The sequence below is a fragment of the Phalacrocorax carbo genome, chromosome 23 (assembly GCF_963921805.1).
Source record: "Phalacrocorax carbo chromosome 23, bPhaCar2.1, whole genome shotgun sequence".
Classification (NCBI taxonomy): domain Eukaryota; kingdom Metazoa; phylum Chordata; class Aves; order Suliformes; family Phalacrocoracidae; genus Phalacrocorax; species Phalacrocorax carbo.
This window is the reverse complement of record NC_087535.1, coordinates 4386748-4414351: the sequence shown is the minus strand read 5'-3', so window position 1 is coordinate 4414351 and position 27604 is coordinate 4386748. Positions and strand designations below refer to the sequence as shown.

Here is a 27604-nt window from a genome sequence, read left to right as displayed (position 1 = left end):
TGTTCCCTGATTCTCTCATGGTATTCACATCTGTGCTCAGGAAAGGGCCAGAATCCACAAACTGGACTTAATTCCAGTATGGCATTTTCCATGGGTTTCTCTCTGCCCTACCATGACAGCCAGGCACAGGAAAAAGGCAGAGAGCAGTAAACGGGGCAGATTAGGCTGTGGCACAGGAGAGACCACAGTGAAGAGTCCTGACAGCAGAACGTACAGGCTGCTTACCCCGTGACCTCTCCCCTTCTGACTTACAGTGTGAAAACAGCAGCTCCTCAGGGTGGGAGCCCGCACAGCACAATCCTCAGGGATGTTATTAATCCTCCTCTTTTCCCTGCACCCTTCAGTCGCTGCCATTGCCAGCATTCCTTCCAGCACTCCCTGCTCTGTTTCTATAGCAACTGGAGTACACACACGTCCTGAGTCTGGCAGGGCAGCATGGCGGCAGAGTGGGAGCCGAGAGGTGAGCTGTGCGAGGTGCTTGCACCCGGCGGGGCCATGGGCACAAGGGCTTTCCTTCTCACACAGCTCCACGGTGGCATCGGGCTTCTCCAGCAACCTTCCCCACAGCCGGGCTGCTAGGCTACTCTTTGCTCAGCCTGGGGAAAAAGAAGCCTTTGTGGCAGGAGGGAACCGGCATACAAAAGGCAGAGTCCTCACAAATATCCTGGGTCAGGGGAAATTCCCATCTGGAGATAAGGGGGTGCTTCACCTCAGGAAGAGAGCAGCAGACACTTAAGAAGGAGAAAAAGCAGGAAGTGGTCACCTCCACATGGGTTTGTCACGCTGGTGGCATTTTTCTCTCCTGGTCTCACAGATGTGCAGAAGCAGATCTCATTTGGGTCATGTCAAGAGCGGAAAATGTTCCCTCTCCACCATGCCCCAGACAGGCTGGGAATCCAGCTGATAGCCATCAGGGGACATCCTTCGCTTGGACCAGGCTGCTACCCGAATCAAGAGGTAAGTTGTCCAGTTTTTGTGCTCAGAGCTTTTCCTTCAGAGAAGACACAGAGTACAGGAGAAATAGGACCATGGCCATCCAGACATGGAGTCCCCCACACCTGCCCTGCAAACCCATTGTACAAGGTCTCCATATATACCTAGAAACTGAAATTCCCTCACCTTCCAAACGCGTAAGTCCTCAAAGCTCCAGCTGCCCTAGCATGCAACAGTAGTGAGAAATTCGAAGAATTAACAGGAATAATGTCTGCTGCTCATGTACTTCTGCCCTTCCCCTGATGCAAATGGTGTCTTAAAAATGTCAGTAAGATACTTCTGCTTTTGACTCACAGAGAAGCAGTCTCAGATACTCTTTGGAAAACAAACCACTGAGCAAGAAAGGCTATGTGATAGGAGCGAGAACAGCCCAGCGTTTCATACCAGAGCCACAGGTAAGAAAAGCACACTTCAAAGCAGCAGAGCTGCAGCTTTGCAAGAATTTGTAGGGTGTTCCCAACGTAGACTATCAGTTTCAATCACATTTGCTAGGGCTGCCTACAACTTAATATATACAGTAGCTACAGATCTCCTTACACATAGTCTAGTGGGAGGTGTTGAGCCTAGAGACTGATAAATGATCATATGAGCTCTGGCAACATCCACACACACATTTGTATATACGCATTCCTTTGTGTCACATACACACACATGTAAATGTACATATTGAGGGAGGGAGCTCAGCTAGACTACCTGAACAAACACGCTATTGTTTTCTGGCCCAACTTCTTTAGAATAACAATATATTAGGAGAGTCATCACAGGACACACCGGGTAAGGAGCATGGAGCGCATAATTACACAGAATCACAGAATCACAGGTTGGAAGGGACCTCAGGGATCATCTAGTCCAACCTTTCTAGGAAGATCAGAGTCTAAACAAGATGGCCCAGCACCCTGTCCAGATGACTCTTGAATTGACTTGTTCTGATTTTTTAATGCTATCAGAGTAGCCAAATCATGCATTGAACTGCCTGTTCATGTCTGTAATGCCCAGCTGGCTGCCGATCAGAGCATGTAGGAATGATTTGCGGAACAAAATCTTCCATATAGAAGTTTTATCTCTTGCAGACTGTGACTCCCAGCCCAGCAACGTACCAGTCATTCTGGAAGAAAGAGAGAAAATGCCAGCCTGCCTATGCTCCATTTTCCATTAAGACACCACGATTTCCATATAAGCCTTCAGATAAAGAATTTTTCCCTGGGTAATGTAACTTATTTTCTTAAATTTTAGTAACAAGCAGGAGTACTAGCAGAGAGAAATACTAAGACACAAGTGGGAGATAGGTTACTGAGTTCCCACTAATGCTTTTTTTATCTTCAGAAAGCTCCCCTGCTTTAGTCTTTAACTTAGCATGACGACTAGAATACCACAACATGCATTTCTCCAATGGATCAAGGTAGGACTGGTAAATTCCAATATTATAAACATCATACACCAGCTCCACAAATTAGGTATTTTGTGCCTGTTTTCTTTAGACCTGGAACTTATGAAGCAGACAAGCAATTACACAAAAAAGTCACTTGGCCAATGAAGTTTGGGTCTCCAGACTGGTCTTTAGTGCCGATGCCAGCAAGGAGGATGCTAAAAATGGAGGTACAGAAGGTAAGGACAGAGGTGAACAGATGTTTTTCCTGGCTCAATGCTTCTGACAAAGAAAATTGTATGATTACTTCAATGCATTTGCGCTATGTTCTGTCACCCTTTCCTCACTGGCTTGCTGGGTACATGGCTCTACTAGCCTGGGGCACAAGAAACAAAGCGATTTTCTATCAGAAAATGCTGGTTTGCAAAAACAGTTACAGCCCTTCATAAAACCCCTCCTATTAAGAAATTTACTGTGGAAGTTTCTATCCACAAGGTGAGAGAACTAGAGCACAGACTTCCCTGTGCAGCTCTGCTGAAAAGAAAACCTTTCTAATTTAAAACATAGGTTAAGGTTCTCGACACCATCTTGCCCCTTTCTGTGCTTTTCTGAAGAAATTATCATTGCTAATATCTAACGGATAGTAATTGTCTTTTAGCTGACCATAGACAGAGAATTCAGGAAACACCGGGACCGAGTAGCCTACCTGAGTTTATACTACAGCTGAGGAGCCAGGGCTGACGCCACAAGCCTCCCCTTCCAGCTGGGCAGCTCGGGCCTCACCTCCGCTTCCCACCCACTCATGGAGACATTTGTCTGCACTATCCAGCCTCTCCAAATAAAACCATTTCAAAAAGAGGCATATTTTTGCCACTGCTTGTGCTTACTTGGTATCATGCCAGGTGTCTGCTGCCTCTGCGGGTGTTTGGGTCCCATGCACAGCACCACTCAGCCCGGCTCCCCTCAGCTCCTTGGCCCAGGCAGGACTGGCAGCCATTTTCTCTGGGTCGCCATGGAAACACCTCACCTCACCACCCTCCCCTACATGGCTTCCCTCACCACAGCGGGCTTTTACCCCCAAAATCCAAACCCTCATGGGCAATGGAGGGGAGCCAAATTAACACAGCTAGAAGGCAGCCTGGTTTCTGTCCTCATCTCCTGGGCACTGAGAGCAAATGGCACCATCTTCTCCTCAGCTGCCACCTGCCTTCCCCGGCCTCCTCACCACCATCTCCTCATCTCCCACAGATGCTCCAGGCTGGGTCCAGGGACTCACCCACAGCCTGAGGAGAGCTGAGAAACATGAGGGCGTACCTGGCACAGCCACCGGTACTGCGCTGCCCTCAGGTATGTTCAGAGGGTACAATGGCTTTGTGCACAGACAGCAACTATATTCAAGTAGCACAGGGCAAACGTCCTAGAGAAAGAGGCTGTGCTGGGACAGGTTAGAGCAGACGGCCTGCAAGATGTGCGTTTGCATTACTAGCTTTTTCCCTACTGACCTGAAGAAGATATTCTCAAGCAAGGAGCAAGCAGCATGCTGCTAATTAAGAATCTGGCCATGAAAATAAATTTAGTCTGAAACAGAAAGGTGCTGGTATTCATCATCAGTTGTTTCTGTAATGTACAACTCAGACCCTAGGGATTTCTATAAATGTTTACAAACCTTCACACACAGACTTAATCTGTCTGATCACAAGCTTGATTCAATCTCAGGGGAAAACTAAGAGCAGGCAACATCCATTCTCGGCATAACTACCCGTCACAATGCAGGTTTTCAAATTTTTGGGTCTGTTTAGCTGTTTCTGCAGAAAATTTCAGCTGTAAGCCCAATTTCAGCTATAAAACCAAAACGCATTCTTCCAATTTCCCACTTTCAGTCTTCGAGTGCTCTCATACACACGACAGCAGCTGCTCACAACCAGTCTTCTCTAGGCATGTTGGCCCCTTCCCTCCCAACCACAAGAGACTGCTTTGTAGTTGCAGCTGTCAAAAAAGGATGTTACTTGCTGATTTGCAGTTGCCCCTTTTGGTACAATCTTTTGAAGGAGGGGGTATTACTCACTGGAAATTGTACTGTCCAAAGACCTGGGTTTTATGGCTGTTTAAGGCTTCACCTTTGTATTCATGTCTGATACTGCATACTTCACCTCCATCTGTCTTATTTTTCTAATCAGGAGAAAAATACATGTGTAAGAGAAGACGGAGAAGAACTTAAGCAGTACCTATGATTCTGCAGTCCTCCTCAGCCACATGTTCCACCTGTGACTGGAGAAACCTACTAAAGCTGACGGTATTTCAAAAGGCACTTTGTCCTCACTGAACATATTTCTAATAAACCAAGGTTTTGTTGGAAAATTCCCAACCTTCTCAGCTATCAAGTGTTGCTGTGGAGAATGGAAGAGATGCAGAGGGAAGGACAAGACTTCCTACTGCTTTTAGACCCCACTGAACACACACTCAGGCTCCATTCAGGTGCTTTTCCACTGCTGAAACTTCAAGGACTCAGACAGTTTTGCTTGTAGGACATAAAATTTCTTTTATTATGAACATAAAATTTACTATTTTCATTCTACATTCTTCCCCTACCCAGCGAGGGATTTTCTTATTATGAAAAATGCTTAATCCAAATAAAAAAAGATATAAATTTTTATATATACATACATACACAATGTCTCTGTACATTTGTTATTCTGTACAACCAAGGCACCAGCAGGAGAGACAATGGCACATGCAGGACTTTTTTGCTAGAGATGTAATTTCACATTGTTTGGCAGGAACACCTCTGTTCTCACTGAAGCAACTACTCTTTTTTTCTTCCTCCTCCCTGGGTGACAGGGGAAGAGTGAGGCCTGGGAGGATGCCTTCACTAAACAGAGGGGAACATGTATGCACGTAACTCTGATCTCCCCAGGGACTGAAACAGACAACTTGCACTCAGCTACTACTCCAGGAAACCACGACCTGCCTGGCAGTCTGTAACAGGCAGTCTTTGCTGGCTCTCCCAGCACCACATTTTCATCCAGAAGAGATGCCTGGGAGACTGGACCAAACTACAGGAGTCTTCTGTCAAAGAAATTTAACCCATATTTTCCCTAAGTAAAGGTTGAGTGAAAATTAAAGCAAAGCACTCTAGAACCAGCTAACAATAAAAATATTCCCATCACCAGTCATTTTCGCTGCTGAAATAGAGTCTTCTGCTCTGGGGAAATAAAGGGGGAAAAAACCAAAAGAGAAACTTCCATTGATAAAAGCCTGTATTTGAGAATGGACAAAATAAAAGGGTGCAAATCAATAGCATGGCCTTGCAGACTGCAGTCAATACAGCTTTATTCCATATTCCAAGTTTTTCAGCACAGCACCTATTAAAACAGCTGGTGAAGGCATGAACTCTCAAAGGATTTGTGCTGTGTTGGAACTAGCAATGGAACTGAAAAATAGCCCCAAGCAGCTGTTAAATCTTGCCATTCATACTGCTAAAAAATAATCTCAAAGCAGAACACGGTAAACACCGCACTTAGCGCTTTTAAGTCAGAAGTGCAGCTGCAGTCAGAAAAGTGAGAATAAAATGCCATCTTAGCTCTGTATTTACACTTCACTCTCTTACCAACACATCAGATGCCTTTAGTTTATAAAAGAAAAGTCTGTTTGCTTTTACCTGCCAAGAATCCAAACAAAGAAACCTGTCTGGGATTTTTCTGTCCCTGTTAATACACGCTCCTTAGATTATATGGCCAGGCAAGGCTGATTGCAGAAGTTTCTTTTCTAGCCTGCCAGACAGCCGCAAATAAATTATGCCTTTGTATTCTGTAGAGCCTGCTGGGAAGCACTGAGCAGCAGGAACCTTTGCGTTGCCCATCTCTTCAGAGAGTAAATCCTGCCAACAGCGAGAACAATTCAAAGCAAACGAGACAATTCCCATCTGTAACCCGGTGGCCATAAACGCTTTTAAGACAATTGACCGTTGACCATTCCGAGTCAGCAGGAGAGCAGAGGGGAAAGAGGGCGCATTGCAAACCAGGATGAGAGTGTAGTTCACTAGGCAGAGAGAGATCATTCTTCTGCTTCTGCCACTCAGCCGGATTGCCTCTCCTGTCTTGCTCCATGCCTCTCACCCACAGCCACGGAGGTGAACCCCCTGCGTTTCTCTTCCTCTGAGCAGCCAGCTGGCTACCTCACTTCTTTCTGCGGATCTTGGGCTTTTTCACTGGCCGGAGGTAGGGATTGTCTATCACATTTTCCTCCCCATTCCGACTGCCTGACAGGGAGGTGTTCTGCTGTAACACTGAAGCATTCTCCTTTTCAGGTCCTGAATCATCCTGCAACATTAAAAAAACAAACAAACAAAAAAAAAACCAAAAGCATAAATAACCAAAGTTAGGCTACACAAGGCTTAGAAGTTCAAACCACATAACCTATGGGCAAAACAGGTAATCAACAGCCAAGATAAACAGCAGCACACAAGGGGCTGCATTAAAGGTGAGGACTCCTGATTGCTAACAGAAGAAGATCCCCTTTGGGAACAGTGGGATTCTAGGCCAATCCTGTCTCCCCTAACACTGAAATGAAGGTTCTTCTGAAAGCTCATGATCCAGCCTCATTTTGCATTGCACCCTGCAGAAAGTTAAAGAACCATGACAACATTTAGACATTTACACCTGGTAAAACAAAACCCACTGCCATTTTCCACCCACTCTGCCCAGCTGCGAGGAGGACAGGCAAAGAAACAGGTTTCATATGTTTAAGAAAGTTGGGCCCAAGAGACCCTGATCTCTCAGGCTGGGCGTACCGTGCTCATGTGCAGGGGCAGGTTCTCGGTGTCTGTCTGGTCGTCTTGCTCAGATGAATCTGTTTCTTCCATTTGCTGCATTTCCAGCTCAGAGGGGAGAAGAGCTGTCAGGTACGGTACAGTGAAAGGCCTGGCAGCAATCACTAGGGTTAGGGAAGAGGACTCAGTCAGCAAGGTGGGAGAAGGCTCCTCAAGTCAGAGATTATGAAGCACAAAGCCAAACAGTTACTTAGAGATCAAACACTTTCACTGGTTCTGGTTTTAAACACACACCCCCTTTTCCTGCTGTTCCCAGGGATCAGGAATGAAATACGCTGTCCCTAAAAGATGGCAGTCTCTAGTTTCCTATTTTCTGAGGCTCCTTTATGTTTCCAGCCAAGGACACAGCATTATACTAACATAAAAAGTCCTTCCTGACCTCCACAGAAGTTCAATTATCTCTCAGGCTGAAGCACCACTTAGTCCCCCTTAAGATAACACTGACATCTGTGCCTACAGTGAGCTGCGGGCAGGTGGGAATTCTCATCACTGCTTTGCAGACAGAGAAACAAGAAAACCTCCACTGCTGAGCACAAAAATGTAAGAGAGAAGAAATTGCTTGTTCTGAAGTTACAGAGGGGCAGAGATAGGATTGAGATGAGCTTTGAATTTAGCATCTATCATCCAAGGCCTTCTCCACCAGCAGAAGAAAGTGAGCCTTTGGTGAAGGTAGAAGCCTACCACCTGCCTTTGGTTCTGTTTTTCATCCCCATTTTAAATCGAAAATTCCTCATTTCCCAACCTTCCAGTGCCTCAGAAGGGCAAACACAATGGGATCATTCAGCGCTCACCTCCTGCAGTAGCAAGAACTCTAACGGAGTGCATTCTCAGTGAGACAGCTGCCATTTACAGCACAAAGTGTCACAAGTAACTCACATGGGAATGTGCTAACATCATCTTTGAAGAGACTCTGTGTTTCTCCCGTCTTAGCCATGAAACGTGTGAGAGCTCTTTCTACGTCACGCCGTTGAGATGCTGCCTTTTCCCGTAGGACTTGATAATCAGACACTGGCTCCCGGTACGTCTGTGGAGCAGGGAGGGAAAAAAAAGAACACCTTTAGTGGATGCAACGCAGCCGGCTGAAGTTCAAAACACTACTAGGATGCAGAGGCTACAGGCGAGCATTGACCTTCGACGTGCAGAGATTTTCAGAGAGCTACGGAGGTCAATCAGCCAGAAATCTACAGCAAGGGCAACCCGCAAACAACAAGCAATATATTAAACCAGGAGAAGCAATGTTTTGGATAAAAATACTTGTACACCATTCCCGGTGTCACTGACTTCAAACAGACCCCAAATGGCACAAAAATCTTTTTTCACTCACTGGTGTCTTGATGTAAGTATGAGGATCTGGAAACTCAGGGAAATGGCCAGGAATGTGCGATGGATGTGGCTTGTTCTGTCCCGCTGTCAGGGCTTTGGGAGTCACGGGCTGGTTTGTCACAGGAGCTACAGTGAAAAAACATGCACACAGACACACAGATCAGCCAGCTTCACTCTGCTGAGGGTTAGGTATAAAGTCCTAGCTTATACTGAGCTGTGGCCCATGTCTCCAGGTCCTACAAAAGGGACACAGCAGTAATTTCGGGTTTTGTTTGGCATCCCAAAAGGGAACAGGATTACTTGACCCCTCTCCCTTACACAAAGAGAACAAACCCATATTGAGGATTCTCGTGTGCAATGAGGATGCTGAAGCAAAGGCAACCAATTTGGCAGAGGGTACCTTCCTTCATCTATTACACAGTCATTACAGGAATCCTTAACACAAGCGGCACTTCCAAGAGCACTGGACTGCGCCATCCATCAGAAAAGCAGGAGCTCTGGATGCCAGCAGAGAGGAATGCCAAATTATTTCCAATTTCCTGCATAAAAATAGAAAGGGTTTCCCACATACGGGCAGTGATGACCATCCTCTGGGACCGCTTGGCATATGCAGGAAGCGTTTCAACATTGAACCCTGAAATACAAAAGAGGAAACAGAAATCACACCAAGAATTTATCCTGCCAAAAATCCCTTCTTTTAGGCTTCTCCAGAATTTTTCCAAAGGCTCCAAATTACATGAGAAAGAAAATCACACGTTCTGTATATATCCATACTGCACCCGCAGCAGCGAGATCTGGGTGCCTGCCTGAGGCCCAGAGCAGCGAGCATCACACAAACACCAGAGACACGGGGGACAGGTTCTCCTACCAACGCAGCACACCCAAATCTCCCACAACGCAGGCATCCGGAATTAGTGGGACCAGTCAACTACTCACCCATTTCCACTAGAGTAACCACTATATCCGAGAGCGTAGGCTGCGTTCTGGCTGTGTGTTCACAGTAGGACTTGGCACTCCTTCCAATTTCAGAAATATCTGGGGGGAAAAGAAAAACACCACCACTACATATTAAATTCAGACAGTGACCACACGCGTATCAGCCCAGCCCTGGCTTCAGAGACCTGAATTTTTAGCGAATTTAGCAAGGAATGAAAAACTGCTCCTAGAATCCAGTGTTTTACAGCCTGCATATTTAAAATTAAAGGGTGCGCAAAGTACGGAGACACTAAAGATGAAAGAGTCAGGTGTTTTCCACAAATGCAAAAGACAGATCTGCATCACGGCCATGAAAAAAAATACAAAACCTAATTGCCTCTTGATTTCAGAAAAATCTGTAGCCAGAGATCCCAGGCACATCACCTGGAAGGGCAGGAGCAGAGCTGCCCAGCACAGGAACCTCTACAGCCTTAACTAACCAAATGTCTGCAACTCTCTTATTTCTCTGTTTATTCTGGCAGTGTGTCAGGATGTGGAGCTTATTAGTATCTAATGAGTACTCACTGAGTAGGATAAATAAGGACTTCTGGGTTCGGACAAACCTCATGCTCACAGATGCCTGTGACTCCAGGGCTGTGCTCTAGCCACCAGTCTAGCCTTCTGCTTTTGCTAATGTCATTAACAGGAGATAATAAAAATGGAATAAAAAAAACAATGAAAAAAGGAAGAGTGATGGCCAGTTTGAAAGCAGAGAAACGAGAAACTTCAGGGGATCAGCATGACTTTGCTGGATACTCACAGCTCTGTAACATCTCTGTCAGCGTCTCCACCGCGGCCTTTTCAGCGCTCTCGAAGCCGGCTTCAGTGAGCAAGGAGCTGACCACCACCTGCAGCGTCCTCCTCCGAGCCAGGTAGTAGTTATCCGCGGGCGTGGTGGCATGTTTGCTGCCGGACCTCTGCGGACACAGCCCCCATCCCCGTCCCCAAAGGAGAGCTCAGAGAAAGGAAGCCCCGGGGGAGCAGCGAGGCCAGAGCCCGGCTCGCCCCAGGAGGGGGCACCGGAGGGGCAGACGAGGGCACCAATCCCACCCCGGCATCCCGGGCTGCGGGCACCGCCATGGGGCACACCAGAGGGCTGAGGGCAGGGCTGCCTGCCTGCTGCCTGCGCTCAGTGGACATGGGCCAGCCCTGCCTGTCCCCCACTGCAGACACACACACATATATATACATGTACCTATGCATACACACATATATACATACACACACATCTATACACAGACATCTACACACACATGCATACACATACATCCATGCATAAACACATATACATCTATACGTACATGTACATACACACACACATGCATCCTGCCTTGTGTCAGCACTGGTGTGGCCAGCAGAAGCCGGGCAGGGATGGGGCCCCTGTGCTCGGCCCTGGGGAGGCCCCACCTCGAATGCTGGGCTCAGGTTTGGCCCCCTCGGGACAAGCAGGACCCTGAGGGGCTGGAGCGTGTCCAGAGAAGGGCAGTGGGGCTGGGGCAGGGTCTGGAGCACAAGTGTGCTGGGGGGCGGCTGAGGGGGCTGGGGGGGTTTAGCCTGGAGAAGAGGAGGCTGAGGGGAGCCCTTCTCACTCCCTGCAGCTGCCTGAGAGGGGCTGGAGTGAGGGGGGGGCTGGTCTCTGCTCCCAAGTCACCGGGGACAGGATGAGAGGAAACGGCCTCAAGCTGCGTCAGGGGAGGTTTAGGCTGGATATTAGGAAAAATGTCTTCACTGACAGAGTGGTCAGGCATTGGAACAGGCTGCCCAGAGAGGTGGGGGAGTCACCTTCCCTGGGGGTGTTCAAAGAACACGTAGATGTGGCACTTGGGGACATGGTTTAGGAGGCCTGGGGGGGTTGGGTTGGACTTGATGATCCTAGAGGTCTTTTCCAACCTTAATGATTCCATGATTCCATACACTTACATGTATAAACACACACATATATACATACACAAATCTATACATATACTTCTACACACACACACACACACACACACACATACATATATATATATATATATATATATATATATATATATATATATATATATATATATATATATATATATACATACGTACATATCTGTCCGCAGACACGGTACTGCAGGCACTATCCAACCCCTTGGGGGCGCGGCCCCTTTAAAAAAGCCGCCCCACGGGCGCCCCGCCTCGCTGCCCCCCTCGCCGGCCAATCCGAGCGGAAGAACATGAGCCAATCAAGCCCCGCTGCCGAGCCCAGCCTCCCTCCGGCCATTCAGCCAATCAGCGCCTCCCTCCCTACAGCCTCCGCCTCAAAGCCCCACGGGCAGGCCGCAGGCCCCTCAGCGCTATGAGAAGGAGCCGATCGCTGCCGTTCCGTCTGCCCATCGCCTCCCCGCGGGAGACACCCTCCGCAACGACCCCGCGTCCCGGCGAGGAGCTGCCGTTACCGTGCCGGAACCACCGGACGCTGTGTCGGCCATCTTAAAGACATATGGAGCTGTGCGCATGTGCCAGGTGTGGGGGGGTGCGCGCCTAGATGCGCGCGCGGGGCATTGTGGGATTTGTAGTGAGGAGGGGAGGGCGCCGCCCGGCCCCTCAGCGGCGCGCCCACGGCAGGGTGGGGGTCCCCTGGGCCCTGCCCTGAACAGCTGCGTGCCCGCAGCCGCTGCCTGCTCCCCTCCGTGGGCTCCCCGCGCCGGCTGCAGCCCCTGGCGCCGCCGGGTGCTCTCCGTCAGCGGGGCGAGGGTGTAAGGCTCGGTGCGCCTTGTTCCGAGGTTCAGATGAGCGCCTCTCTCACCTCCTGAGGTGCGTGGAAGCTTGTGGTTTTCCACTTCTTGTCTGGGCACCCTGGGGGGAGCACCCCTCACCCCCCTGCCTCTACAGGGTAACCAGGAGAGCAAAACCTCATGCGACAACAAAACGCTTGCTTTAGAATAGCCCGTGTTCCCGTTAGGAAACTGTTTACTAAAAAAGCATGAGAAGCGCTAGCGGTGTGCTAGGAGCCCTGTCACCATGGGAACACTTCGGGTTTTCCTGTTGTCACAAGTATGTACTCTTAGCTGAACTCTGTGTACCAGCTTGTGCACTTTGATCTTTTGATCAAAGCTTTGGTGTCAGTTGAGTGTTTCAGAAAGACAGAACAGGAAACCCCCACGCTACAACTCCCACCCCTTGCTTCCTGTTTAAGTACATGTGTGGGAGAGCAAGAACACTGTAAGAACCAATTACTGCACGTGAGGGGGGGGGGGGGAAAGTGATGTAAACAACAGCTGCCACGCTGGAAATTAAAGGTCCTGATCGCATTTGGTTTGGATGGCAATGCAGCTTCCACATGCTGCTGGCTTTTCAACAACAATAGCAGCAAAATCTGTTAACAGATAGGGAAAACGAGGAGGCAGAGGAAGGTGGAGGCTGGATTGTTCAAAGCAAGCATGCCTGCAGAAGCAAGTTTCTTGACCATCAAAGGTAGGAGGTGGCATAGTTTCAGAGATTGAAAATATGATATAGAGGGCAATCTTATGCCTTATGTGCTCAGAGACAAGCACAACTGTTGGCAGAGGGCTGGCGGAGTATAATTGTGCCAAAGGTAGTAAAAGTACCTTGAAATGGCTGAGTGTGAGGGGATCGGTGCTGACTGGGGATCTTGCTGTGGTTTGTCTCAATTCCCAGGGTGTCAGTGTTCCGCAAAAGCGTGAAGCAGCCACTTTGCCATCCCTCAGTGGAGATGTCTGTCTCTGCCAGGGCTTTGTAGTGGAGGTGGGGCAGGCTCTCAGCCCCCTAGCAGGTTAAGAAAAGAAAGAGAGAGAGGCTGAGGAGCTTCTGGAGGTCTGCACGCTACTGAGTAAGCTGACATTGCAGATGAAGGTATAAGAGGGGAAATGTGAGTGCTTGATGTTGGTAGGCTACAATTTGCTGGGTAAATCTTGAGAAGTGTCAGACCCCAACTGTCTGGATGGGAAAGGGAGAGAACACTGGCAGGACCAGGCCAAAAACATTGGTGCAGTGCTGGTGCTGCAACAACAGGTTTGAGTTGGGCCAGAAATGTCTGTAGGAGTGCTGGGGGTGTTTCAGACTGGGTGGCATTAGGCATGATGCATGAGAAGCATTGTGCCCTCAGTCTCAGCTTGCCATCAAATTAATTCAACCAATTTACAAGTTGCTCTTGTAGCAAATCTAGGGGATGAGTAAATGGGAAGCCAGTGTGGACAGATGCTTTGCTGATGAATGTTGTGCGCATCAGAGTACTAAGTAAGGCAGTATTTCCTCCTCATAAGATAATATGCCAGCCATCACACTCAGTGGGGGGGGGGGGGGGGGGGGGGAAGAAAAATAAAGGGTGATTAGTGGTGTGGTGCTAGGTTCTGAAATGTTTCAGGCAAAAAAGAGATTGGGTAGGCACCCGGCACAGCATGAGGGAATAGCATGCACGTGTTTGAGATGTGTGCAGGTCAGGACTTCAGACTGCTCTTATCTCTGCTACTAAGTCTCTCCTTCACTCCCTCGTCTGTGCGGTGAGGAGGATGAGGGTAATATTTAGTGGAGTTATCATACTGAGATTGTAAGAGGTGCAGTAAAAATATAGCACGTGATAATTGATTCATAACTCCTGGGCATTTTATTGCATTAGGACAGTCTCTTCTTGGTCTCTTGTCTCCTGTTCTTTGTAATGTCACTTTTCAGCCTGTTATTTACAGCACTTGCATAGTATGAAACAAACCTGGCTTTCAGTCCCTGCCTTCAGGAGTGATTTTGCACGTAGCTGCTTCGTGTTAAACACAGACAAAATCCTGAAGAATACAGACTAAGCACCCTTCTCCTCCCCTGGAGAATTAACTGCTGACCTGTACAGCCACACAGCTTCTCTCTGCCCTAGTTGACTCACACCTTTTTCTGTGCAACGCTTGTTTTTGTCCATATTGGATGGAGGACATCCAGTGTCTTCCTGAGCAGGCCTGGAGCATCTTTCTGGGAGTTGGAAAGTGCAGAGGCTGAGCAGTTAATGACAACATGGGCACAGTCTTTCTTCCTACAGTTTTTGTAGGAAAGGAGGAGCCCTGCAGAGGCAAGATTTCAGACCCCCCACATCTGTCAGCAATTCTCAGCTAGTTATTTCAAGTCTTTCTGAAATGCCCAGCTCCCACCTGAGCTTTGCTGAGGGAGCTTTGCCTAACCTAGCCTGTATTCCCATCAGGGATTGGATGCCCTACAGGACAATTCAGGCAGGAAGGGACTTTGGGGGGTCTCTGGTCACATCTCCAGCTAGAAGCAGACTCAGCCATGAGGTCAGATGAAGCTACCAAATGTAAACCTTTCTGTGCGTGCTTGTCATGTGTCCCCACAGCACTCGAGAGCAAAGAGACCCAGGCAGAGTTCACCACTCTGTGTGTTGCCTCCTTCCCTGGGGTGTATGCTTGTCCAGACAAGCAGCCCCAACTCTTCAGTGCCCTGCTGGCACCCACTGTCTCCTGCTGTGAGCTCCCTCTACAGAGATGGGTTGCTGCAAATGAAGCTGCTGAAATTCCAGCATAAGCATTTATTTCCTGCTCTGGCTGAGCTGTTTGGCCTGGCTTGTGTGTGCCCCTCTGCATTTGATGCCTTTTGCCAATTCTTTCCTTATATGTACTGTATTACCTGATCTGTTCATGTGTGGGAGCTCTTGTGTAAATAAGAGTACTTCACAGCCCTGTGCTGCCTGGTTTTTTAGTCTCTTGGGAACATTCTTTTTTCCTCCTTCCTAAAACTTCATAGACAAATTTCAGAAAGTAAACCTGTAAGTCTCTAGCTCTTAGCACTGCAGGGGCTTTGGTTTGGGAAGGGGGTGGTGGGGGAGTCCTGCAGTGGGGGATGCTAGGGGAGGCTGGGTGCTGTGGTTAGTGGGGTAATGCAGTGTATTACTCTGGGCACTAGTCCCGGCTCAGCAGCCAGTCTGCTGAGTAACCATAGGCGAGTCTCTGCTCCTCTGCATTTCATTTTTCCATCTGTAAGTACTGGCATTTGTTGTGAGGTGCTTTCAGAGCTGATAAAAAGCAGCATCTGTCATTAAATTATTCTTGGTGGTGGTGAAGCTCTTCCCAGAGCAGTGCAGTACATGTTGGACTCATCACAAGCAGAGTATCCAGAGCCTGGCTGAAATCCAGTAGCCCACAGATTTGCAGACAGTCCTAAAAATATGGGTATGATATCCTCTTTGTGGTGCAGATACATAATTCTTCCCTTGTGTGTAGCCCCCCTCTGACTGGTGAGGTGGGAATAAAAATCTGCCATAGAGGTCCAGATATTTAAGAGTTTCTTGCATGTCCCTGAAGTACTGGCTGCTCTGAAGTAGCTGCTAGCAGCCACTAGAGGAGACTACCCAGCTGAGACGGGGGGTGGGGGGGGGGACGACACGACGACGACTACCACAACAGAGCACTTCAGAGCCATGCTAAAAGATGTTGCCAGGGATCCAATTTGAAAGGGATGGAATTTGGGAGTGGAACCATGCTGGTAGTTTGTGTCCGTAGGTGGAAGGCGGCATCTTTATTTCGGAGCCCATGTGAAGTGGGAAACGAAACTGCCACTAGAAGGATTTGCCAATGTGCTGTGCCAGTTTCCTCTGGAGTGCTGTGAAATCGGTCATCTGGCAGCAAAATGAAAATGCAGGATGGCGATAGTCTGTGTGCCTTCCTGGGCATGTTGTGTTTTCCCAAAGATTGGAACACTTCCTCTTGTTTCCCATTTTTAGTAACAACAAAGAACAATTTCACATTGGTGTCAAACTGAGACAGGAAAAAAGTTCACGTGTTTTTACTCAAAGGCATGCAGACTATTTAAAATGAGGTAGGAGTTAGGATTCCAGGTCTGTTGACACTAAATAGTTCTGTGACCCAAGACCAGGATAATATTAACCTTCTTGAGATGTAGCTGAATAGTTATTCTGATATGTACAATCCCAGAGGGGAAGCTGTAAAGCCTGTTGAAATTCATATTTGAGAAGAATAATGGGATCAGACGACTCTGGGCTCTTTGGGTAGGGAAAGCTGAAGGCTTTGTAATTTTTTGAGGCTGAGAGGTGCTCAGCATAGCAGAAGAGCCTGCAGAAGGCTGGCTGTATGACCTTGATGTTTTCAAATCATAACTTTGAGAGAGGTGGTTAGTCAGATGGAAATTACTGAGCTCAATGTAGGGGTGAAATTCTGCAGCATGTGTTAAACAGGAAGCCAGGCCAAGTGATCTAATGCCCCTTTGACCTCTTAAATTTCATTGTGCCTCTGGCTTGCCAGAGAGATGTGCCTTGGACAGGCCCAGAGCAATGGATGGAGCTGCTGCAGGTTGGTTTCCATGGAGCACCCAGCCCTGAAAGGAGGCAGGTGCCACCTGCATGGTGCTGCTGTCCTCTGGGTCTGTCCCAAGGCACCCCAGCACTGTTGCCACCAGAGGGCATGCCATGATCAATGTGTTCTTATTTCTGAGCAACTTAATTCAGGAACCAAAATAGCCAACATTGAATTTAGTCTTCCACCCCTTAGCTGTCAGGATGTCACCAAAATCCTCCATGCACCAGTTTGTTGCTGAAAAGCTCTTATGAACCCCCTAAATTTCTTGGCTGACTGGATCTGAGGGGTTTTGTCATGCAGTTTAAGAGTGACAAACACTTGACATGCAGAGGAAGCTGCTGCTGGGCAAGGAGGGAGTAAACTGCACATCTGAGGATGTTTGGGTGTTGTTTTTCTAATGACATCAACTTATGTCTTGCAGAAATGAAAACTCAAATGCAGAGAGCTTATAGCCATGTTGCTGCTATCGTTTTTATTTTATTTACTATTTTGAGAAATATTGCTGGTTTGTTAGTGGTGTTACCCTCCTTTCTAAAACAGCAGTGGTGTTATTGTTGGCAATATACATCTGTGTTAATTAAAGCCTCTTGAATTAAAGCCCTTGAAGATATCTTGCTGGTTTTGTTATTTGGTAGAGGAGGCTGATGACTTGGGAGAAAGGGCTGCCCTGCCTGGGCTCATAGCGAGGCATGGGGATGTGGATGAGCTCTCTGGATAGTGCTGGGGGGATCACATCTGGAATTTACATTCACCTTTCAAAAAGATGTAACACACACAGAGGGTGGAGAAGAGTTTCCAGAATGCAAAATGCATCTTAATGTGTGAGTAAGGTGTTCCAGCCACGGAGTTTTTCAGAGTAAAGCTTGAAGCTGTTTAGTCAAACCTATAAATAACCACAAGGGGAGAAGGTGTCTGGTGGTAGAGGGCTCTTTGATCTAACAGTCATAACAAGATCCAGGTGCTCTAAGTGCAGGGCAGCACAGTTAAAACAGGAAAGAAGATGCAACTCTTCACAGGGGAATGTAGTTGGGCTCCTCAAGGGTGCAGTATGCTCCCAAATATGTCAAGGCTCCAAATCAAGACTGACTGTCTTTCCAGAAGATAATGCTGTAGTTCAACTGCAGGCTGCTGAGCTCGACACAGAAACGAGGTGTTTATAGCCAGCTCCGAAGCAGCCAGTCAGATCTAGGATCCCTTCTGAGGTTATACTATATGGCAGTGTCCATGCTGGACCCCGAAGGGTCCCTGGCTCTCCTCCCCTGCCACTCAGGCAGGCTGCCCCCACCCAGTGTCTCCTTCTGCAAGTTTTGCTCCTTAAGGGTGAGCCTGCAACATCAGGGAGGTTCCAGGAGCTCTATTTGGTCAAACTGGAATGTCAGAGCATCTTTATGGCTTCAAGCGGACCTGGGGTGATTGATATTTGCTGGGCCTTTTATTTCAATGCTCTTCAGCTGATGTAAAAAACCCGTTTCTTCCCATTCCACCAGCTCATAGCTATGTTTCTGAGTCAGTGCCATGCCTAATCCACCAAGCATGTGAACCCACACCTCCAGACTGTCCAGAGTCTCTGCTGCCGAGAACTATTGCAGATCTCTGGTCGGCTTGTCCTGCCTCATCAGTGACTCAGTGGATGTTCTTCTGTCTTCTGTTCCCTCTGTTTGCCTGGAGCTTTAGGGTCCAAAGGTGATGAGGTGATGGGTTAAGTCTGCTTTTGTGCAACTGGTTAGTTGTGAACTTTTTCTGAGGAACAGCAGCTATTTGAGAGAACAGGCAGAGGAGCACTGCCAGGTTTAGGGGATGCTTTCCGGTGCAGATTCTTACAGACAATGCAAATGGTCCTCACCTTCCCTCCTGCACTGGAGACGATGACAAGTTCTCTGCCCAGTCTTATCTGTAAGCTGTCATTCTGACTTCCCATCCTTGCTTTGGGCAAGCTGTTTGCAGATGCTTTGGACACACCAGATGCTGGATGTAACAGCTGCTGATGCAGTCCCTTGGTATCAGGGATTCTGTAAATCAAAATACCCCCAGTGGTGTCAGGGAGAGCCAGTGGCATGTTCAGGAGAGAGCCAGTACTTGTCTGGCCCAGCCTCTCTCCTGCCTTGTCAAGTGATAATGATGGTGTGGCTACTGCGGACCCTTAAAACCTGCTGAAAGGGCCTGGGGGAAAAGACATATTGCCTCTGCCTTGTCCCTAGCATAGATTGATCACAGGCAGAGCCATGTGTCTGACCCGGAACTTTCTCAAATCCTCCTCATTCATCCTTGACCATCACAGGCAGAGCCATGTGTCTGACCCGGAACTTTCTCAAATCCTCCTCATTCATCCTTGACCGGGAAGTGGAAAATGTAACATGTAATTGCAGCACAACCAGTATTACCCCTGTTTGACCCCAGTATCTACATTTGGGGTATTTTGCCTTGGGCCATGAGCCCATTCCCCACCTCAAGTATCTGCCTGACTTTTAAATATCATCTTCAGAGGATCAGGCCTTCAGGCTGTCAGAGGAAGTACTGCACAGCAAGGTGGGCACTGTCTCTCTTGTAAAGCAGATGTCAGCATTAAAGCTAGGCCAGGACAATGTCTGCCTCCTGTGTGTTTTTTGCACACTTCCCTCTGTGGCTAACAGCTTGCCAGATGAAGCCATTTCTGCTCCGAGCCAGAGCTGCATTGCAGGTGCCTTTGATATTTTGCAAAGAGTAAGGTGTTGCTGCTGGCCCCACAGGGTGACAGCCTTACCCTGGAGCATGAGCAGCGGCAGCTCTCAACTCAGAAGAGGCCACTTACCACATTTGGGTTTCTTACTGCTGTCTTTGACAAATATCACTATCGTTTCAGGAAACCACATGGTGGGTGTTGCCTTCTCAGGGTGGGGGAAGGAATCCTGCTCTTCCATGCAGAGGCCCAGGGATTGGGCTGGGGTGGTGGGATACCTCTCTGCTCTCCGGGATGGGCTGCAGGTAGCTTCTCTATCGGAGCAGGGCAAAGCTGCCCGTGCTTCCCCTGGCAGTGAGCATCCAGGGCCAGCATGAGTAATTCCAGCAGCAGATCATGGGCTGTGCTGCGAGTGGGCTGAACTGGCTTTGCTTCAGAGCAGAAGAACATGCAACTTTGGAAAATTCTTCTGAGCTGTGGTTGTGTGGTGTTGCCTATCCCAGCTGGGCTTGAGGTCTTTTTTTTTAAGCTCTTCCTACTTCCAAAGGATGGGAAGGCTGTTTGGATGGATTCTTGAGAGCCCCCATGGTGAAGCTATGTCTCATGCATGGACATGGCTTGTTAAAATTCTCCCAGGTTGGACTGAGGGGTTTTACTAGCTTTTTGGAGATGTTTCCCACAGCGATGGGTGATGTGGTGCAAACTTGTCTGCTGCTGCGGTGCAATGGCTAGAACACCAGCCTTAGAGGGCCTCGTTCTGGCTCTGCTGTTGGTCTTTGTATATAGCAAGATGTTTTCCATTGTGTGCTTGTTTTTTTCCCCACCTTTAAAATGGGGTGGGGGAAAGCTTAAGAACCATCCGTGTCTTGACTGGAAGAGTCTAAAGTTAGATACCTGCTTACTGTTACAAGACTGGGTGACAATAATGGGGTTGAGAGGGACTGTGTCACCTTTACTTGCCCATTAAATCTGTCATTTCAAGAATACTGGTGTTTCTTAGCAAAGCACTTTGAGCAAATGCCTATATCTGTAAATTTGAGCTCGGAGTCTGATCAAAGTCACTTTTTTCTTCTCAGTGGGATCCTGAAAATACAGAAGCGGTAGCAATGGGTGAAATGTAGGAACTTCTGTGAACTTATTGGACCTTCTCAACAAGTTCAAGCTGAGTTTAGAGCTTGGGTTTGGACTGATTCTTGTTTGATCAAATCCAGCTCCCCGTCCCCATTTTCAGATGAAATGAAAACTGTTGCGCTCAGGGCAAGAAGCTGATAAAAGACTTTTACTAAGAACAAAGCCTGAAGTTTATTAATCTGTGCTCAGAAAAGGATCTTCAGGGAAAAAGGAGGGTTTTTGGGAAGAAATCTTGAAATAGGCTGTTGGGTGAGTGGAGAGGGAGGTTTGTTAAATTACTTGAATGGCATTGCTTTTCTTTCAAGGGCTTTTTTTCTTTTCCCTGAAGAAGTTGGCTCTCTTATGGCCTGCCTTGATTTCAGAAGAAGCTGCATTGCTTAGCATCTGTAAAAGTCATAAACCCTTCAAAAAGCACTTCCTTTGCTAGGACGGAGGCATATTCAAACCAGAATTAGATGCTGAAGTATCTTTGTGCAGATGGGTGGAGAGACCTGGCCAGCTGTGTCTGTACGCACTTCCTTCTTCTACCTGTGGCTGTGGAAGGATCCCATTGCCCAGGCAGGAGGTGCAGCCAGGCTGCGTTCATACTAGTTGCTCCATGGGAAGCCTTGGCTGTTGGAAAAAAACCCTCTCTACCCTCTTCTACCTGTTCTCCCCTTCTCGAGAGCAAAGAGAGAGGTTCCAGATCAGGTCACGGAATAAGCCTGAGTTGGGAAAATTTCTCTTTTCTCCATGTGGTTCTTTCCACAGGAGCCTGACCCAAAGGCTGTTAGTCTCTGGAAGTCTTGAATTGGTCAGACCTAATGGGAACCCAAAGCTGAATCCCACCAGCCATCTGCAGTCCTCCAGACTTGTGGTGTAGTATCACCCCCCGGGCCCTCAACCAGGCAGAGCAGTTTGTTTCTCCAGGGCCTTCAGAAGCAGCAATGAGAAACAAGGGGTGAGGCAGAGATAGAGGGTGGCAGCAGCTGTTCAGGATGTGTTGCTGATTCTGTGACATCTCCCACCCTTTTTGGAAATCGAGAGTTTGGAGCAAGACAGAAAGAAAGAAGAAACAGCTGCTGATAAAGCTTCATATAGATGACAGCCCTATCCTCACTGGGCTGTGACCCACAGCCTGTCTCGGGGGATCCATGCCAGCTGGGAGGCAGTGATAGGCTTCACTGCTTATTCTGTCTGTTCACCTCCCTGCTCTGGGCATGGGGACGAATATCATCTCCCTTCCTTCCTCCTCCCTCCCTTCCTCCCTCAAGTCTCTGTCTCTTCCTCTCTAAGTCTGAAGTTTTCTTGATAACCTCTGTTAACTTGCCCTGGCAGAGTTTCTGCTTTGGCTCTGCTCACTTGACCCTCTGTTGTGCAACCCCCTAGGTCCCCTTGAGGGTCCCACCTAGCAATGGTGGGCTGGGAAATTCCAAAGCATTCTCTGTCCTAGGAAATGCAATTTTGAAGAGGCAAAAATAGACTGAAGAAAAAATGTTTGTGACTAGAAACTGTTGACCATGGACCATGTTACCTGGACAAAGTTTTCCTCGGAGCATGACTGGGTGTCACTTGGGCTTGTCTGTGAGGACCTCCATCAAGCCAAGAGGATGCTGGTGTCAGCCCAAGAACTGGTCTTCCCAGGAACGGTGGCAACAGGCACTTACTGAAGTGTAATGGAGAGTGTATTTGCTGGAGCTCAGGGTGACATGCTTGTGTGGCAGGGAAGTTGCTTGGGCTGGGAGCAAGGGAAGCTGCTGCCGGGGCAGATGTAGAACAAGTTTTCTGTGGCTGTGAAACTATCTGGTTTGGCTGGAGGGAAGGGGATCTCTGAGCCTGAGGGCAGCAAGACTTATATTGGCCCACAGAGATGGGGAAGAGTGGGTCTGGGCTCTTTGGACAAGGAGGACTGAGATCTGTGCTGACTTCAGAGGGAGGGTTGTATGGGAGGGCATGTGGAGTCCGGCAAAGCATTCATTTCCTCAGCCTCCCTGATAGCAGGGTCTATTTTAGGGTAAATATTTAAGACTGGGTCTCTGAAGGTCTGATAAATTGAGTTCCCATGGCCCAAGCAAAGATCCCGTGGCTTCAGGTTATACAGAGGGCTACAGGCCACGTTTCACGTGCACACAACTGTCATCACATCTGATTTTGTTTCTCTTTTCTTTTTTTATATAACAAATGAAGGGGGTCCCCACATCTGGCTGTGGCGGTTAAACAGGCTCGATTTAATCACAGACTGATATAGGACACAGAGAGAAAGGAGGGGAAAGGGGTGAGAAACACAGAGCACCTGCTTACCCCCAGCCCTGTTCTGGGTCGGGCTGCGCATGCGGGAGGGCCAGGAAATCCACAGCCGGTAGTAAGGGTGCGGGGGGAAGCGAGTTGCCCAGACCCTGCCTGGGTGGAAAGTCAGGTGGTTGGGACCTTTTGCAAAGGTTTTCTGCAACCTACATCTGGGTGGAGTGGAAGCATGATAAGGACATTGCAAAGGGGACAGGGCTGGCAGGGAAGGCTCGTGCAGGTTTGTTGCACAGCAGGAGGCTTCCAAAGTGGAGAGGTGAGACAAATCCGATGCCTCATCTATCTCCCAGAAAACCCCTGAGAGCAGGTTGCTTGCTAACTGCGTGGTAAAGGTTGCCTGTTTAAGCAGCAGGAGTGGCTCATGGGCAGAGAACAGCAGCTGGCTGAGCTGGGGGTCCTCGTGTTCTGGCTGCTGCAGTCCTTTTTTTGCTCTAACCCCAGTGTCAGGGTAAGCACCATCTTTCTAGTCCAGGACAGCAAAGGAGTAGCCAAAAAAAAAGTTGAAAACTGCCCTCTTCTAGTGGCATTTTCCATACCTACTGGGAAGGATGCTAAAATTGTGACTTCCCAGACTGAAGCCTCCCCAGGCCAAATATTTCTCATACAGCCTCCAAAATCCATAGCAGTGTTGGTCCTCTGCTCTGTCAGTTCTCTGGGATCTCTTGTGTGTGAAGTTGTTCCCTGAGCACAGATCAGTGGCTTCACCTGCTGAGGTGCTGAACAGCACCTCTCTAGCCCTAGGCCGGTAGGATACAGATATATAGGTTGTGTATCTGTTCCCAGCTGCAGAAGTGATTCCCATTAGGCTGGCAAGCAGAAATGTCCCAGCTTGGGTGGAAAATACACCAGGCCCAAAAGAGGTGAAACTTGGCTCTTCTGTGAGGAGTCCCTCAGAATCGGATTTTGGGGCTGGAACCCAGAACTGGGAAGGGCTGTGCAATCATGTAGGAGCTGGCCTTCACACCATGAGCCAAGTGTTTTGTTGAGAGGGTGATGGGTTTTGCCATCCAACCTAACACTGGGTTTCTTTTTCCCCCTCTGCTCATCTTTTGCAGTGGGTGAACATGTTAACTGAGACAGCAGTTTTTCTTAACCCCCCCGCTTTCCTCCCTCCCCTCCACCCCTCAACCTGGTTATCGATGAAAGCAGATTTGACATGTGATAGGTCCCTAGATAAAAGCAATGTTACAAGAGAATGTAAGCAACAGCTTGGAAAAAAAAAAAAAAGCCCTGAAAGAGTTGAGCGGGGCAGGACCAGGGTATCTGGTGTCAGCCCCGGCCGCTCCTCAGCCCCAGGTGCAGCTGGGAAGAGGCCTACCTTCTGGAAAGGGTTAATGCCAGGGCTCCTGCTAGCCTTTGGAGCCCTTCTGACAGTGGTTTTGAAATCTGATTTTCTTTCTGCAACCAAGTGAGGTTTTTATCAACTTCCTATTTGAGAGCAGAAGTCAGAGCTAGTGCAGGAAGACTGGTGCAGGAGTGCTGCCTTGGGTCCTTCTGCCCCGTGCCCTTGCATTTATTTGAGGTAACCAGTGTGCTGGCAATGCAAGAACCACAGCCTGGGCAAATGGGAGGTTAAGGGTAGGGAACAGCCCCAGAGTTCAGTGAGATCAAGGGTCTTGTTTTAGTCTTTGCATCAGACCACAGGCTGGCCATGCTGCATGTGCACCCTGTTCCTGGTTGCTCACTGCAGCATTGCTGGTCTCATCTCACCTTCGTGCAGGGTTCAGCTCTCTGTGGCTAGTGGCCTGTGTCAAACTCCTTGTGCAAAGCGGCAAAAATAATTATTTGTGCCTCTGCCTGTAATGCCCAGGTGCCGAGACCTGCGCTAGTGCCTGAATTCCAAAATCCGATGAGGCCAAATCTGCTCTGTTGTAGGCTTGTAGCCTAACACCACCGATAGCACCATCATGAGAGGTGAGGAGCAACATGTCCCTCTGCAGATGGCTCCATCCTGCACTTACATTTGCGCCACAACAGCGTTGTCTCCGGGAGGCATTTTGGTGTCACGAGGCAGGCGGAGTGGAGCAGGTCCCCCACTTCATGCAGATGTATGTAAATCTGCTTGCTCTAACCCAGGAGCCATTTGCACAATTTGTGTTCCTTTCCATACGTGGCCGGGGCTTTCTCTTGCAAGGGCTTTTCATTTGAAATCAGTCTGTCCTAAACTCATATATTTGGGGACTTGCGCTCTTCAGGACAGCTCGGGTTTCTATATGCACATGTTTTATGGGGGAGCTGGGCCCAGGCAAGCACAGATGGACTTAAAGCTTATGGAAAGTACCTTTCAAACCAGTCCTGTTTAGATTTCTAGCCTGAGCCAGAAAATAAATAAATAAAATATGGGAGGTCTGCCTTTTTTTGTTTTTCTCTGATGTATTTAATTGCATCGACAATCAGAGCCCGGGTCAGCCTGTCCATTGGAAATACCCCAGAAAGTCTCATATTTTGCAGAGATTTCCCCAAATTCTTCAGCTGGGGAAATGACACTTCTCATCTTTACCCCGAAACTATCTCAGCATTTTTCTGTTATCTTGTGCAGGAGAGAGCCCGTGGTGGCTGTTCAGGCCACCTCTCTAGCCCCAGCCTGGTAGGGTGCAGATATATAGGTCACTCGCTCTGTGTCGCACAGCTCGATCAATGCAGGGAAGGACACAATCCCGAGCTGCTGTGATGCCCCAAATCACAGACGCCACCACAAGCACAGAGTTCAGCTCTGTCCGGCATTGCGGTGCTGCTGACGTGCAAACAGCTAATGGAGAATGAGAGCAGGGCTGACAGCACCAGAACTGGAAAAAAGTCTTAATGTGCTTATAGCTGTGACAGTGTGTGCAGGGAAACTACTGCTGAGATACGTTGTGTAACGTTCATGCTACTGTCTCTCTTCAAAGGTCTTGTGCCACATTTGTTTTCTGCCTCACTTGCACTTGTTTTTCAACTCTGATGCAACTGTTAAAGCTCTTTGAAACTGTCAGCTTGCAAAGCTGAAGGGTTAAACACAGGACGCAGAGTGGGCCTAAATACAGCAGACCTCTTTGGTGGCTGAGGACTGCCAGCTCTCAACACTATCTCGGCTCCAAAGCAGAGCTTTGCAGGGTTAGCTCAAAGCATCATCCACATGTGCAACCTGACACATCTTCCTTGGGCACCTCACTGCCTGCAAGGGCTTGGCTGAGCCAGACCTGCAGGTGCAAGAAGTGACAAGAGATGGGGAGTGGAAACCAGTCTGTCTTTAGGGCACCATTGTAGTTTTCAGCTGTGCATCCAACCATCAATCTCTGCAGGTGAGCAGAGATCGTTGCTGAGCATCTATTTTCTCCTTAAATTCTACTGTGCAGGAAGTAAATAAACACTTATGCATACTTATTTTAAAATATTTGTCAGGTAATGGTGGTAAAAATAACTTTGCATATTGTGGGGCTGAATGGGCTGAGAGCTAATTCGTGTTGCACATGGGAGCCCAGTGAAATCAATGGGGTCTCAAGGGTATAACTGGTGGCAAACATCAGCCCTGTCTTTAAGCCTTTTGTATCTTGCTGTCTCAGCTGCTGGCAGATGGGAATGGTACCCTGCAGCCCTGCCATCATTAGTCATAAGCAAACCTTCTTGTTTGTGGGTGAGCGGGGGCTGAATGCTCTCTCGCTCATGTCAGGGGAGGGATTGTCCAGGATTTTGGTTATAACTGCAAAAGACAGGAGTCTGGTCTTGGCCTTACAGTATCTCCTAAACCCATCTAAAAGGAGAGCTGTGTCAGGTTCAGAAGTACAAATGCACAGTTCCTGGTTTACAGTTGATTAGCTAATTAGGATCAATAGTAATCTCAAGCAAAGCATGCCTGAAAATGGAAGATATACAGCTTCTGTGGACATCAAATTGGTATACAGAGCTGAGTAAATCTACCGACCCGAGCAGAAGCTTCCAGGGCACATAGTTGGTGTTTCTGGTGTCTCTGGTTGATGTGTTCACAGTAATAGCTGACACTAAGATGAATGTGTCTCCCCTCTTTCAGATACATCATAATCCTTGTCCTGAAACAATTCATGCAGACTCTTGGCATCACTTCATAACAACCTGGTAGCAGGGGACAGTGATAGAGAGGAGAGCATGGCTGTAGGAGAAGGGAGCTGCCCTGGCAGGAGACTGAGGAGTCTCTAGAAAAAAGGCTTTTTTTTCTGTGGTGACAAAATGTGCAAATAGTATTGGAGATTATTGAAAATGGCTTGCTGCTGCAGTCCCGGGCCCCAGCAGCATGGCTCTCTAAAGCACTGGGCATACAGACAATAAGGCAGAACAAGTTTACGGAGGAGTGTAGGGGGCCAAAGCAACAGGTATTGTGCCCCTTTTAAGGCAAAAAGATTGGGGGCAGAGACTTGTCACCCATGCTTTTGGGCTTGAATGAGCTCTCCTGAGTCCTATCCCAGCCTTTGGCTTTGGCACCAGCCTTTCTCCTGGGAGCTGAAGGGAGCTGGATATTTCAGTGTTTCTGTAGGTTGTGGTGTAGCAGTTGCATACAGTGGTGGGGTGCTCTCTGCTACTGCAGGGTGTGTTCTGTCAGTGTTTACACATGCTGATTTCCTCCTCTGCATTGTGCATGGGTTTGGATAACCAAGATTTTTTAACCTGGTCACCACCTTACTAAGCAAAGTCATAGTGCCTGCATTTCCTGTTAACCTGGTACCTTTGTTTCTTCAACAAATTCAGCACAGCAGAAGGGAGAAGCACCGTGTCCAGCTCACTTTTCTGAGAAAATTGTAGCA

General features: G+C 48.4%; 3 protein-coding genes across 6 annotated transcripts in view; 2 read left to right on the top strand and 1 right to left on the bottom strand.

The window, feature by feature from the left end:
• Positions 1-241: 241 nt before the first annotated feature.
• On the top strand, positions 242-4824 carry CIMAP3 (ciliary microtubule associated protein 3). Of its 2 annotated transcripts, XR_010376121.1 has the most exons (7): positions 242-460; positions 815-957; positions 1290-1388; positions 2064-2197; positions 2472-2598; positions 3018-3706; positions 4537-4824. XR_010376121.1 is itself a non-coding variant. In XM_009500138.2 (6 exons), exons 1-6 carry the CDS (start codon positions 436-438, stop codon positions 3084-3086), a joined length of 597 nt encoding a protein of 198 aa, XP_009498433.1. In that variant the 5' UTR covers positions 242-435; the 3' UTR covers positions 3087-3707. The 2 variants fall into 2 exon arrangements, 1 of the variants encoding a protein (XP_009498433.1); XM_009500138.2 differs by lacking the exon at positions 4537-4824 and having other exon boundaries at positions 3018-3707.
• Positions 4825-4922: 98 nt separating this feature from the next.
• TAF8 (TATA-box binding protein associated factor 8) lies at positions 4923-12015 on the bottom strand. The gene is made up of 8 exons (XM_064472129.1): positions 11912-12015; positions 10246-10402; positions 9447-9545; positions 9082-9144; positions 8512-8636; positions 8064-8211; positions 7149-7291; positions 4923-6678 (listed from the first exon to the last, which is right to left on the bottom strand). The coding sequence occupies exons 1-8, from the start codon at positions 11969-11971 to the stop codon at positions 6535-6537; spliced, it is 939 nt and encodes a 312-aa protein (XP_064328199.1). The 5' UTR covers positions 11972-12015; the 3' UTR covers positions 4923-6534.
• CCND3 (cyclin D3) overlaps positions 11743-27604 on the top strand; it is a 47797-nt gene continuing 31935 nt past the window's right edge. Inside the window, exon 1 of one of the 3 annotated variants that reach the window (XM_064472131.1) lies at positions 11743-11978. In XM_064472131.1, coding sequence (XP_064328201.1) covers positions 11970-11978 — 9 coding nt within the window. In that variant the 5' untranslated portion in view covers positions 11743-11969. The other 2 variants (XM_064472133.1, XM_064472132.1) reach the window with 2 other exon arrangements.